This window comes from Monodon monoceros, unplaced genomic scaffold (genome assembly GCF_005190385.1).
Source record: "Monodon monoceros isolate NGI ecotype Baffin Bay Population unplaced genomic scaffold, NGI_Narwhal_1 Super_Scaffold_11, whole genome shotgun sequence".
Taxonomy (NCBI): Eukaryota; Metazoa; Chordata; class Mammalia; order Artiodactyla; family Monodontidae; genus Monodon; species Monodon monoceros.
Window position 1 is genome coordinate 70,865,721 of NW_021703767.1, and position 15,356 is coordinate 70,881,076.

Sequence of the window (15,356 nt, forward strand, 5' to 3'; positions counted from 1 at the left end):
CTGATGATATTTGATAAATTAATTTTAATATTTTTGAGAGCTTTAAACCTCCATTTCTTTAATTACTAGAGGAGTTAAACATTTTTCAATGTGTTTATTGACCATCTGTAGTTCTACTTAGTGAACTGCCCCTCACATTTCTGCCTATTTTTAAAAGGGCTGTTTAACATTATTTTCCCTAAGAGTTGAAGAGATTATTTTAATTAACACAAAAATAGCCACTGAAATCATCTTAAATTCCTAAAACATATGAAGTGTCCTTAGTAATCTGCCATGGTCTGAATGTGTCCCTGCCAAAATTCACATGTGGAAATCCTAACTGCTAAGGTAATGATATTAAGAGACGGGGCCTTTGAGAAGAGATCAGGTCATAAGGGTGTAACACCCTCATGAATGGGATCAGTGCCTTTATAAAAGAGACCCAAGGGACTTCCCTGGTGGTCCAGCAGTTAGGACTCGGTGCTTTCACTGCCATGGGCAGGGGGTTCAGTCACTGGTTGGGGAACTAAGATCCCCGCAAGCCATGCAGTGAGGCCAGAAAACAAGAAAAAGAGAGAGACCCAAGAGAGCTCCCTTGGCCCTTTACAGCCATGTGAGAATACAATGTGAAGTCTGCGATCCAAAAGAGGACCCTTTCCTGACCATGCTGGCACCATAATCATGGACTTCCAACCTCTGGAACTGTGAGAAATAAATTTCTGTTGTTTATAAGCTATCCAGTCGGTGACATTTTGTTATAGCAGCCTGAACAGACTAAGTCATGAATCTACTACAAAAAATTCAGCAAGCAAATGGAAAGGGCCTGTTAGCAAGAAAGCAGTCTCTTGAATATACTAAAAATCACTGAGTTGTACACTTCAAATGGGCACTACATCTCAATAAAGCTGTGAACAAAGGAACAAATGAACAAACAAGCAATAAGGAAAGGAACAAACGAAGGAAACAAGAAAAGAAAGAAATCTCTTCTGACTGTTCTAAGCAATAAGCACAATTCATTTCAAACAGTTAAAGGAAAAAGACTGGTCTCTTCTCTTACAAGCAGTCACTTCAAAGAAAATTTAGAGAATAACATGTTTGGAAATCTCAAGTTTGCTGTGAACACATATTTCTTATCCCAAAAGCATTACCGTAAATTTACAACATGGGAGGTACTCACCTAGATATACAAAAGGAGGGATTGGTAAAATGATAGAAATGAGCCAATAACTGCATACCTTTCTAACACCAAGATGATGTTATGGACCCACTGGCAATAATAGAGCCCTTTGGGCTGTCTTTCATCATACATAAATTAATTCAAATGTTCTTCCTTCACCAATTCTCTGGAGATATTTTACAAGATGTATACATTGGGGACAGAGAGACAATCCACATAGTGAGGAAACTTAATAAAGCTATTTTGCCCAGAAGGGTACGAGACTCTTGATTATAGTATTTTTATCAAGTTGGCCTAACCAAAAAGCTAAAGAAATGCAGAAACAAAGACTTAAGATTCAGCATCTATCTTTACATGCAGAGAAGTCACCTACGTTGTTAAAAGGAAAATTAAATAATTGTTTATTTTTTGCAACTTCAAAACAACAGACTGTCAGTTTGAGAAAATGACTAATCTTCAGAATAGCCCACAACTTAAGGTGAAGTATCATCAAACGGAACTTTAATCTAAAAAATATTCTGACTTGGAAGTATGTCTTATGATGGCAAAAATCAACTTTAGTGAAGATTCTGGATGGAAGGGCACCCATGTGCTTTGCTCTGACCATCCTAGACTTCAGTGCTGAGCATGTATAGAACTCCTAAGCCAACTGAGAAGTGATCTCATCTTCAGGAATTAGAGTTGAAAGTGAAAGGAAGTGGGTTCAAGAGAGGGTCTTGCTCATTCCTAGGGCACTACATTCCAAAGCAAGCAGTTATTTATAGAGTACGCCCATGCTGGATTTCTCAAGCTGCTCTAAGTTGCCCTTAGTCAAACAGAAATGGATTGCAGGGAAACTGCCTTGAATATCTGGCACAGGTGCAATGCTTTTTTTACTTAAGCTTTATCTGCAGCACAGCTACAAAGTGGCTAGGCCTGCCAAAGGAACTGAGCTCTAAGCCTAAGGTCCTTTAACATGGTCTTAAACTTTCTGTTCCTCTTTTATCATTCAATCTGCACATTCCAGCCTGAGAACCCAGTATATCTCTGCTGTGCCACAAGCCTCCAGCCAGGCTGGCAGAAAATGGAAGTTTTTTCTAAAGTGGTCTTGCAGCAATCAAGTTGACAAGCTGAGACCTCTCTGAAGGGGCAAGTTGGTAAAAGATTCTGTGTTCTCAGTGGCAAACAGGGATGGGTTGTCTTCATCCCCACTTCCTGCTGCTGCTAAAACTGGCCTTTTAGACAGCTGGAGGGATCACATGGGCAGAGGCAGTGCCCCTCCCTAAACTGGAACTTTGGCTTGGATCTCTTAGCTAACTCCTCAGGCAACCAGTGGCCAATGGATCTTTTTGGAAGGCTCCCTCATACAATGACACAAACACCTGCCCCTTCTCCCCATGGTCTGAAGTTGCCACTGACCTGAAACGCCATCATTAACATATATTAAATCTTATAAGCTTGGGTATATTTTGGAGCTTTCTTACTCTGTTCCACTTCTGAGACTTTCTCAATAATATAATATGAATGAAAGTTGTTGAATGTCATGGGGGAGAAAAGTTAACCTGTTTCCCTTTTTAAAAAGAGAACAAAGAATAGTGCTAAAAGCAGAGTGACATAAATTTTAAAAAATATATATTTTATATGTCATTTAAATGTATAAGCTTTTAAAAAATTACATAAAAACTGAGGTGGGAAAATGCAAAATGAAAAGGCTCCCTTGACTTTGCTCTTTTTAAAAAAAAAAACAAAACTGAGAACCTTAGAGAACTACCCTTTTCACTTCAACAGGAATGATTCCCTTCTATGGGTTCACATCCAGCTTTGACCTCTCATATGACCTCCAACTTCCTGCATATCACTCCTATTTGAAAGCCCTACTGTTACTTCAAACTAAACATGGCCCAAACTGCCTTCTCTTTTAATAAATCACATGTTCATCATAGCGCTTCAACTATTTTTTGAAAGTCTGAAAACCATTCTTTCATATACTATGTCCCATTTTCTAGTTGTTTAAGGTAAAATGCAAATTCAGCTCCAGTTATTCCATCATGCTTTTGACCTAGCCGAAAGCAGAGGTCTCCAAATGACATGTGAATAAGAAGCAGCATGTTATAATGCCAAGAACATAGACTTCAGAGTCAGAACTATTTGGGTTCAAATTCTAGCTTTAACATTTATAAATTTAAAATCCACAGTGAGATACCACTTAACACCCATTAGGATGGCTATTATTAAAAAAACAAAACAAAACAAAAAAACCCACAGAAAACAGAAAGTAACAAGTGTTGGGAAGATGTACCGAAATTGCAAGTCCTGTGCATTGCTGGTGGGAATGTAAAATGGTGCAGCTGCTATGGAAAACAATATGGAGATTCGCCAAAAAGTTAAACACAGAATTACCATGTGATCCAGCAATTCTATTTCTGGGTATATACACAAAAGAATGAGAGCAGGAACTCCAACAGATATTTTGTACACCAATGCTCACAGCAACATTATTCATGATTAGCCAAAAGGTAGAAGTAACCCAAATGTCCACTGACAGATAACTGGATAAACAAAATGTGGTATATACATACAAGGGACTACAATTCAGCCCTAAAAAGCTAGGAATCCTGACACACGCTACATAGGTGAAACTTGAGGACATTATACTAAGTGAAATAAGCCCATCACAAAAGGACAAATATTGTATGATTCCACTTTCATAAGGTACCTAGAGTAGTCAAATTCATAGAGACAGAAAGTAGAATAGTGGTTGCCAAGGACTCAGGGCAGGGGGAAATGTGGAATTATTGTTTAATGGATACAGAGTTTTAGTCTGAGAAGATGCAAAAAGTTCTGAGATGAATGAAAGTGATGGCTGCATAACAATGTGCATGTATTTAATGCCACTGAACTGTATACTATAAAATGTTTAAAATGGTAAATTTTATGTTATGTTTATTTTACCACAATAAAAAAAAAGGTTTAATACCCTGACCTACAACTACCATTTCCACACAGTATTTAAGATAGCTGGCTTTGCTACTTATTGAGTGCTTGTTTGACCTTCGGCTGGTTATTTAAACTCTCCAGGGTCCCAGAGAACTTTTGAGAATCCTGAACAGGCACCTAATACAAATCTCTTTGCCGTCTCCAAACCACCCTAAAAGCCTCACCACTGCAAGTATGCATAAGGCAAGTGGACAAATGATTCTAACTTCTGAGGCATTTGGAGGCTGCAATTTGGACAGATGTTAACTCCTCCTACCCCTTAAAAAGGAGAAGAAAGTCATTAGACTTTTAGAAAAAACATGGTAAATCTTTCTCTAACATGTTTCCCAGCCATATTTGTACTGAAGTAATATCAGAATATAAAATTATCAGCCCCATTTCTGGTCTCTTGGGAGAGAGATGTGACAGAATAATCACACTTACCTGTATTGCCACCCAGTGACAAGGTTGGTGTACTTCATTAAATAGCCATACACACTTTCCATGTGATCACTGTTTCAAAAAGATCAGAAAGGGCCAAAGTCAGTGAAAATTAGAAGAAATTCCAGGAAGTTAACTGTACAGTTTAAAAAATAGCTGTAGGGACTTGCCTGGTGGCACAGTGGTTAAGAATCTGCCAGACAATGCAGGGGACATGGGTTTGAGCCCTGGTCCGGGAAGATCCCACATGCCATGGAGCAACTAAGCACGTGCGCCACAACTACTGAGCCTACGCTCTAGAGTCCGTGAGCCACAGCTACTGGGCCTGAGCGCCACAACTACTGAAGCCCACGCGCTTAGAGCCCGTGCTCTGCAACAAGAGAAGCCACTGCAATGAGAAACCCACGCACTGCAACCAAGAGTAGCCCCCGCTCACCGCAACTAGAGAAAGCCTGCGCGCAGCAACGAAAACCCAATGCAGCCAAAAGTAAATAAATAAATTAATTAATTAAAGAAAAAAAAGCTGTAGACACATACTTTTCTACAAATACTTCAAACTTACTTCAGAAGTAAAATTTATAGGTTAACAAATAGAGCTATTTAATCCCCCATATTTTATATCCATAGGACTTTACCAGAGTTCTTCAAAGCAAGTGTAATCCCCCATAAATCACTATACAATATTCATATATAAAGTCATTATATACGTATAAAATTACATAAATATGAAACAAATATACTATACATATAATTATAAATAAAAATATTTTATAACTTAATTCAATACTAAACAAAGAAAATCCAGTTTTATGGTTCTAGAATAAACTAAAAAAGGTCTCCAGGTTGAATAGTTCTTCCTCAATCTGGTGGGACGTGTTATGTCTTTGATTCTTTGGGCTTTCAAAATGAAGATCCTGTTTTTGATGAGTATGACACCTCACTCCCACTTCCCCACCCCAGATAGGCATGCGGCAAAGTGCTCATTGCAAGTCTTACCACTGGAAAGATTTATTTGGGACCTGTATCGTTAGCCTTACTGAAAGTGAGTTTCTTTACCTCCTGCCCCCTTTTTCTATTTATCAGAAATGTTCTGTTACAGTGGTTCATAGAAAATGCAGTATCTTATTGATACTTTGTTTCCAATATTTTAAGGTTCCTTATACTTATGAAAAGATATTAAAGCTTCACCTACATTGATGTATCTTTTTGATATATGGGCTTCATTTTTCATTTTGTAACTTACATTAAGAATTCTTTTTAAACTCATCTACTCTAAAGTTTTAACTTTAAACTATAAGATGCAAACGATATTAAACATTTATTTTCTCTACTATCCCTGAATCACAGAGCTTACTTGGTAAAATTTCAGCTAACCAGCATCTAGGAAATGGAAAGTATAAGACAACTGGCAACCTTTAAAACATGGATATCAAAAACAAAATCAAGAGAGAGCGGACACGACCAACAGAACAAAAATTTTTAAAGACTTAGGTTGATCTGAATGACAAATGAAAAGAGATGAAGATAAAGATACTCTCTTACACAAACACACAACAAAATGCCCAAACTGACTATAAGATTCTAGTAGCTATTATTACTGGAGAGCAAGTAGGAGAATGCCTCAGGGATAAACTCAATGTTGGGTGCCCTTCTAATCTCATTTCTTCAAAGTGCTTGGAAGTTGGGTGCCCTTCTAATCTCATTTCTTCAAAGTGCTTGGAAATAAAGAACTGATCCCATGACTGAGTATATGTTACTTTTTTTTCTGTATTTTTCTTCCATTCTAAGGCTAGCAAACAACACTGTTTACTAATATTAAGTGAAACGGCTCATGTCCTTTTGGTTTCATACAGTCACTAATCTCAAGAAGACAAAGGCTGTCAACCTCTAAACTGCCAACCCAAAGTTATGATAATTATACATGTATTCTGTCATGTTAAAACTGACAGTACCATTTGAATTCTCATTTCAGTAATTTCTAAAACCCCCATCTAGAGGAAGGATTCTTCTCTAGAAACCCAACCCATTGGATTTTTGCCCTACTTCCAGCCCTATGTCACAGCAAAGCTATTTCTTTCAGTTCCACTGGTACTTGAAAAGGCAGAGATTTCTAGTCTGGCACTCATGTTTTCCCCAGGCTTCAGGCTTAAACAGCTTTTGGGGGCCAGAGGAATCCCAATGCCCCTGGACTCTGCCCAAAAATAATTTCCCAAAGAGTTCCTCATCTGTTTTAGATATTTAACATAGAGCTTAGCTGTCTTGAACTGTTCTTGTCCTCAAAACTTATTCCTTCACTTATATATGGAATCTAAAAATAGAAACAAAAAAACCCCAAAACTCATAGAACAGATTAGTGGCTGCCAGTGGTGGGGGTGGGAGGTGAACAAAATGGGTGAAGGTGATCAAAAGACACAAACTTGCAGTTATAAAATAAGTCAGTCCTGGGAATGTTATTTATAGCATGGTGACTATAGTTGATAATATTGTATATTTGAAAGTTGCTAAGAGAATAGATCTTAAAAGTTCTCATCATAAGAAAAGCAAAGTGTAACTGTGTAGTGATGAATGTTTTTTAAAATTTTTATTTATTTTTTATTTATTTATTTTCGGCTGCGTTGGGTCTTCATTGCTGTGCACGGGCTTTCTATAGTTGCAGCGAGCGGAGGCTACTCTTTGTTGCAGTGCGTAGGCCTCTCACTGCAGTGGCTTCTCTTGTTGCAGAGCACAGGCTCTAGGTGCGCAGGCTTCAGTAGCTGTGGCACGTGGTCTTGGTAGTTGTGGCTCGTGAGCTCTAGAGCGCAGGCTCAGTAGTTGTGGCGCATGGGCTTAGTTGCTCCACGGCATGTGGGATCTTCCGGGACCAGGGCTCGAACCCGTGTCCTCTGCATCGGCAGGCGGATTCTTAACCACTGCGCCACCAGAGAAGCCCAGTGGTGCATGTTAACTAGACTTATTGTGATCATTTTGCAACATATAAAAAAAATTATATTGTGCACCTAAAACTAATGTTATATATCAATAATATCTAAATTTTTAAAAAACCTTATTCTTGGTCTATTTTGTCCTGTAGCTTCATAACCTGAATATTTATTTACACTCTGTACCAATCCACAAAAGGCCTAGGGTGTCACATAACCTAAATTAAATATTTCCCCAAAGTACCCAGATATTCCATAATTCAGCATTTTTAATTTTCCCCTTTAATCTAGGTTCTCTACACCAAGCTTTCATTACTAGATAAGAATCATTTCATAGCTATTAGCATGCTATAAAAACATTACAACTCAGTTATAGTTCAATTCCTCTGGTTCTAGGACTATATATATTCTTCAAATGGATATGTGAACTGTGCAGAGAATGTTTATTAAACTTCAAATAAACTATCTACAACTGAGAAAAACAAAATCTTCATTTCAAAGCAATCAAAGATTATGCCTCATGTCCCTTATTTTTGTTTAGTCCCTCATATTATTAAAGGTATTCCTCATTTTGGTCATATCTAAGTTATTTATATCAGTCATTTAATGACTATCAATGAATTTTTAAGAGTATAATTTCAGTAGCATCATTCATTAAATAAAATGAACGTGTATCCTCATATTCCACAGTACAGTAATGTTTTATGTTTAATTTTTAGTGTTTTAATATTTTTGATACTTGCATCTAAAGAGTTAACCTTCTCACAAAAATCACAAGAGGGATACTGACATAGTTCATTTGGTAGTAGCATAAGGCCAGCTTCAAAAGAAACAAATTCAAATATGTACTTATAAACTGCTGGCCTGCTTTTACTACAGAAAACAGACATCTGAGGTTACAAAGAACCAACTGAAGAGCAATCCATTCTTGGAACAGCTGGTTGCACTGTCCCTCTCTCATCCTTCCCCTTCTCTAGTCAGTACAACCAGCTGATGTGGAACCACTGTGCCATCTGGTGGCCAGCATAAAAAGCTCTGTGAGTGAACATCTTTCGTTCCCTCTCCTTTCTTCTCTCTACTTCCTTATAGTTATTATGTAGTACTTCTAACACTCATGCTTTGCTCCTATTTAAAATGTGTAAATTTAATAGAAGATTTACCTGTTAATATGAATAAAACCTAGTTGTTAAAGTGGGAATATACCATATATCTGATTATATCATACTAATATTCTGTGTTCTATGAATTAGAGATGACGGTTCAAAAGACTAATACACAGAAGAATAAGCTATGAAAAAGTTAATTTCTTCTTCAGTCCTTCAGCAACTCCACCACTCAACAAATTGCGTATATTCTGATCTTGTTAACGTTTTATTGAAATTAGCGCTCGAAGCTGATAGTCTATAAATACAGTTGATTAACTGAACTATATGCCAAGTGGCATTATTCTGTTTAATTTGAGGTTCATCACCTCCTAGGTATCTTAACAGTGACTGCTTCAATTCCTAACTCTTCATTACTATAACACACATTTCTTAACCCTTCTTTATCAGACTTAAGGAAGATATGCAGAAGCTTTTAAAATTAAACTACTTTTTCACCAACATTGAATTCAGTTAAAAAAGTCTGTTTCCATGGTTAGACCCCGGTAGACTAAACCCTGTATTTTGAGAACAGAGGTTCCGATCAATATTATATGTAGAGAAACGGCAAGAACCTTGGAAGCCACAGAGACTGCTCTATTCTTCACTGATTTTCTTTCTTCATTTATTTTTAAATGTTAAGCATTTATTTGTATTTTAATAAAAACAAAATTAAATAATATATAAAATTAAATATGTGAAAATTAAACAGTTTTAAAATGAAAAAAATAAAATAAAATTAAGCCACTTTTTTTTAACAGTTTCACATCCTTTTATTTCAGTTCAACACTATTGCTCAGTACCTTCTAAATGCAAAGCACTCTGAAAATCCACGGAAAAGGATGGGGAAGTAAAAAAGGCGATTCCTCTCCATCCCAAATCCATTACCTAATGTAAGAAAAATGTACCTCCTTGAAGAAAAAGACAATGACCTACTGGGACTCTCTGCTTTTAGCTGTCATACAAATGAAAAGGGTAGTTTTTCATTTGTAGAAAGGGTAGAATCCTGTGTTAAAGACACAGGATTCATTAAACAAAGACACAGGATTCGATAGTGATTAGGTTGAAACGATGGACAGGGACTTGACTTATCAGATGTGGAATGAGAATGAGAGTGAGAGAGAAGTGACAAGGGGAACACCCAGATTTCCAGCTGGCACAACTGTGTAGATATGAACAAACGCCTTTATGGGGATCATAAAGGAAGTTCTGGATTTGTTCCAATTTAACATGCTGAATTTAAGGGACCTGTGGGACATAACACAGGGAGATATGCAATAAGGTAGCACAATTTGGACTGAACATACAGATTTTGGTAGTGATCAGCATATAAGCATGTAACTGGTATTTGAAACGATGAGAGTAAAGAAAATCACCCAGGAAATATTATAAAATGACAAGAGAAGGGACAGAGTCTAAGAGAGAACCCTAAGGAAAAGTTTTAAAGGCAAGAGGAGTACAGAGAGGAGATAAGTAGATAAGTAGTAGGAAGAAAATCAGGAATATTTCAAGTAAGTTTTTGGTCAAGAATGTTTAATACTATTGAGGGGTGAAGGAAGATGAAGACTGAGAAGTTTCTATTAGAGTTAACAACCAAGGGAATCCCCTGGCAGTCCAGAGGTTGGGACTCGGTGCTTTCACTGCTGTGGCCCCTAGGACCCCACAAGCCATGAGGCACAGCAAAAAAAAAAAAAAAAAAAAAAAAAAAAGATTTAACAACCAAGAGATAACAGTTCCAATTTAATGATGAAGGCAGAGCCAGATGGCAATAACTGAAGAGAGACTGGGAGAAAGAGAAGTGGTTAAGGTGATATTATGGGCTTAAGGCAACGGTAGCTGTAAGTGCCTGAGAGGCAGGATATAGTAACGAGAAAAAGGCTCACCACAACTCAGGAGAGTGATAGAGGGAAATGGGGGAGAGGTGGGCTCCAGAGCCCAGGTAGAGGAATTAGAGATGGATACCTTAAGGCATTTAATTACAGGCAGAAATTTATGCAAGCCGTAGTAAAGGAGGTGCCAGTCAAGCCACAGTTCAAAATTCTTACTTTCTACTAGGCAAGAACTATCCTCCAAAAAGGCTTAGTTTTGGTTCATTACCTTGTAACATAAATAGCATGAAGGGAGGGAGCAGTCTGCTTAGCTGAGGAAAAAGCAACTGACAACAGATGGGAATGACTGCAACACATGTATCTCCTGGCGCTGTAAAAAGATATTCCACAGAGCAGTGACTGCTTCTTACTCATCCTAGCAGTCCACACAGCACCTAGTGTATAGCCTGGGATATAAACAGGTGCTCAATACATCTCCACTGAATGAATTAGGCAATGGGAAGACAGAAGCAGAATTTTTCTATAAAACCACAAGACAACTGAGTAGCCTGCAAAAAAAACCAAAACAACAAAAAAACAAAAAACAGCAACAACAACTCAATTCACAGCCTGTATACTCAAATAAATCCCAGCTAAAACTAATTCTAATTTCAACTGTGTCTTAATCTATACCAAAAAGTATACAAGTCAAGGGAGACTCCCTCCCTTCTGCTAAGAGTCTTAAAAATGTTAATGCTCTTTGTTCCAAGAACTTCACTTCTAGGTATCCAGACAGACGATTAGAAATGTAGACAAACATAATATGCAAACATGTCCAATGTAGCACTATTTATAATAGTAAAAAAAATTAAGTGGAGAGACAAGGAAATGAATGGAGAGGAAAGGAAGAAAAACAAATAAGCTAAATGAATGGCATTAAGAAAATGATTAAGAAATATGACAGAATAGTATTCACCAATTAAAATGTTTATGAGTTTCTAACAACATGGGGAAACGCTTATTAATAGCACTAAAAGTACAGGTTACAGAATTTTATATAGTGTGTAAAATATATGCACAGAACAAAAGTACACAAAACAGTTAACTGTGGTTATCACTGGATGGAAGAATTATGAATGATTTAATTTGCTCCCTTTACTGTTTCACATTTTCCAATTTTAATATATTATTTTTATAATCAAACAAAACATTTTTTAAATGTTCAATTACATTGACTAGGTGGGACAGTCCAGGCACAGAGCTATTTATACTTATTAATAGGTATGGATTAAACTTTTTAAAACTTTCCTATGTGACTATATGAGCATTGCTCTTTTGGGATGTAGAACTGTGTTTCCTAAAAACCCTTACTTCTCAAATTAGGTTACACATATCCAAAACTGGGCTAGGTGGCTAGGAGAACAGGGTAAAACTAGACTATCTTTCTAAAGCAAATTTACTTGACTATAAGAAGTTAAAGCCTTTTTAATGTCAAAACTCACATAAATGTTAAGAAACTTGCTCCCTCCTCACATATTTCCATGAGGAGGACTTCTCCAGAGAGATCCTATCCTTCTCTCCCCAGCCTTCCCCTCACTCTTTCCACAGCTGGGTATGAATGAATGGCTCAGCCCGTCCTAGGCTCTCTTCTTTGTATCTGCCTGCCTACCCAGAGAAGATATTTTCATCTGCTCTGATGGAAATAAGACCTGAGTATTCCAAGCTGCTTGTGACGAGGTAGATAGGCATGACTAATTACAGGGTGAAATATTAGCTAACCTATTTAACCCATGTTAAAGGCACTTTCTTCAGTGAGTTTTTCCAGTAATAAAACAATTTCTTCACACCCATTAGTATGGCTATTATCAAAACCAAAACCAAACCAAACAAAACAAAACAGAAAATAACAAGTGTTGGTAAAGATGTAGAGAAATTAGAACTCTTGTGCATTGCTGGTGCAACTGTAAAATGGTGCAGCCACTGTGGAGAACAGCATAATGGTTCCTCAAAAAGTTAAACATAGAACTACTATATGATCCAGCAATTCCAATTCTGGGTATATACACAAAAGAATGAAAGCAAGAACTCCAACAGATAAAAATGTTCACAGAAATATTATTCACAACAGCCAAAAGGTAGAAACAACACTGGATAGTCCCATGTAAATCAATGAAGCTAGAACACACCCTCACACCATACACACAAATAAACTCAAAATGGCTTAAAGACTTAAATATAACACAAGACACCATAAACCTCCTAGAAGAGAACATAGGCTAAACATTCTGATATAAATTATACCAATGTTTCCTTAGGTCAGTCTCCTAAGGCAATAGAAATAAAAGCAAAAACAAACAAATGGGACCTAATCAAACTTACAAGCTTTTGCACAGCAAAGGAAACCATAAGCAGACTGCTCCCTCCCTTCAAGCTATTTATGTTACAAGGTAATGAACCCAAACTAAGCCTTTTTGGAGGATAGTTCTTGACTAGTAGACAACCTACGGACTGGGAGAAAATATTTGCAAATGACACAAATGACGAGGGCTTAATTTCCAAAATATACAAACAGCTCCTACAATTCAATAACAAAGAAACAAACAACCCAATCAAAAAATGGGCAGAAGACCTAAAAAGACATTTCTCCAAAGAAAACATACAGATGGCCAATAAGCACATGAAAAGATGCTCATCATTGCTAATTATTAGAGAAATGCAAATCAAAACACCACTTCATACCAGTCAGAACGGACATCAGCAAAAAGTCTACAAATAATAAATACTGAAGAGGGTGTGGAGAAAAGGGAACCCTTTTACACTGTTAGTGGGAATGTAAATTGGTGCTGTCACTATGGAAAATAGTACAGTGGTTCCTCAAAAAACTAAAAATAGAGTTGTCATATGATCCAGCAATCCCACTCCTGGGCATATATCCAGAGAAAACTACAATTCGAAACGATACATGCACCCCTTATGTTCATAGCAGCAATATTTACAAGAGCCAAGACATGGAAAAAAACTAAATGTCCATCGACAGATGAATGGGTAAAGAAGATGTGATACACACACACACAAATACACACACAATGGAATATTACTCAGTCATTAAAAAGAGTGAAATAATGCCATTTGCAGCAACATGGATGGACCTAGAGGTTATCATACTAAGTGAAGTAAATCAGAAAGAGAAAGACAAATCCCACTGATATGAGGTACTTAGATTTGTCAAAATCAGAGACAGAAGGCCAAACAGTGGTTGCCGGGGGGCTGGGGGTGGGGTGGGGTGGATGAGGAGTTATTAGTTAATAGGTACAGAGTTTTAGTTTGGGATGATAAAAAATTCTGGAATGAATAGTGGTGATGGTTGCATAACAATGTGAATATATTTAATGCCACTGAACTGTATAGTTATAAAGGGTTAAAATGGTAAATTTTATGATATGTACATTTTACCACAATAAAAAATAACCTGACAATTTGATTGCATCCTGTCTGATCCCTAATGTTCTCTTTCTCAACTGGTCCTGAACTCATGATATTATTTATAGACCTCTGAAAAACCCAATAACAAATATATTACAGAGTAGAATATAAAATCCTCATGAATTTTGAAGATACTACAGATAACTCCCAAGAAAGTGATATCAGTCATGGGCTGCTTTAAATCACAAACTGCATCCACTGGGGGTACCTACTGTCTTATGCAGTTAAGAGAGATTTCATGAAGAAAGTTCGAGAAGCACAGCTGTAAAATGGTTGCCTATACAGACCAAAAACAGAAGAAGTCCAATATATAATCTGATTGTTACAGACAACTAAATTTGAGAAATCCCTCATGGAGATAACTGGCCATTTGAAGATGGGACAGAAGAAACTTCTACATGGAAGAGCAGAAAGTCAATTCTAACTCTTCCAGAAAGTTAGGAAGTGGTTTATTATAATGGGAAAAGCATGAGCTTAACACACACACATGTTTGAATCCCAGTGTGACTTTACGCAAGTAACACATCCGGTCCTATGTGTCTTTAACTGTAAATGCGGATAAGAACATCTAACTTCAGATTTATAATGAGGAAATAGGAAGAGATAATATATTTCAACCCAAATATATTTGAAGTACCTTTCAACATGGTAAATGCTCAGCAAGTATTGGTTTTCTCCCACTCCAGGGAGTCGATTCCTCTGTGGGGAAAGGGCTCATTTTCTAGATCAGTGCTTTAGATCTCTCTTACCTTGTCAGCCTGACATTTTCAAGTCAGAATGATGGGACCTAAAAAGCCCTGAGTCTCCCACTTCTTTATTTAAAAAAATAATTATTGTATTTTTCCAGTAAGTATTTTGTCAAGAACTATGAAGGGTCTGAGATGTCACCCTATTTGTAAGCTAACAAGTTAGCTTGCCAGTTTCACGGATGCTGGCAGGATACATGAAACTCGTAAGTCAGAGACAAAAGACTTCAGTAGTCACAGCAATATCTCACACAGGGCAATGCAGAGAGGGCAGGAGATGCCTGCACATGTGGTAGGTTGCGGTACAGAAAAGGAACCCTGAGTGTAGGGAACCCAAATCTTTTAAGGACAGTAAGTCTACCTGACCTCCATGGCAAGGAGACATTATGTTTATTATATTGGACAGTAAACAAACCTGACTTTTGCTCAGGAGGGAAATACTATCTCCAACCTTCAAGACTGTTTGCTATACAAATATTTTCGAAAAAACAGTAAAGAACAAAGGAGAGTCAGTACCTCTGCTAACAACACAGGCAGAAACATGAAAGACCCATTAAGAACTGTCTCCTAATGAGTATTACATACATATACTGAAAAGTTTCTTTCCTTTTTTTTTTCAATAAATTTATTTTGGCTGCATTGGGTCTGTGTTGCTGTGCGTGGATTTTCTCTCGTTGCAGCGAGCGGAGGCTACTCTTCGTTGTGGT

General features: G+C 37.2%; 1 protein-coding gene across 1 annotated transcript in view; it reads right to left on the bottom strand.

The window, feature by feature from the left end:
- OSBPL11 (oxysterol binding protein like 11) overlaps nt 1–15,356 on the bottom strand; it is a 99,284-nt gene that overhangs the window by 68,325 nt on the left and 15,603 nt on the right. The window contains exon 2 of the mRNA XM_029214788.1: nt 4,556–4,624. Within this exon, the coding sequence (XP_029070621.1) occupies nt 4,556–4,624 (69 nt within the window). The remainder of the gene's footprint in view (nt 1–4,555; nt 4,625–15,356) is intronic.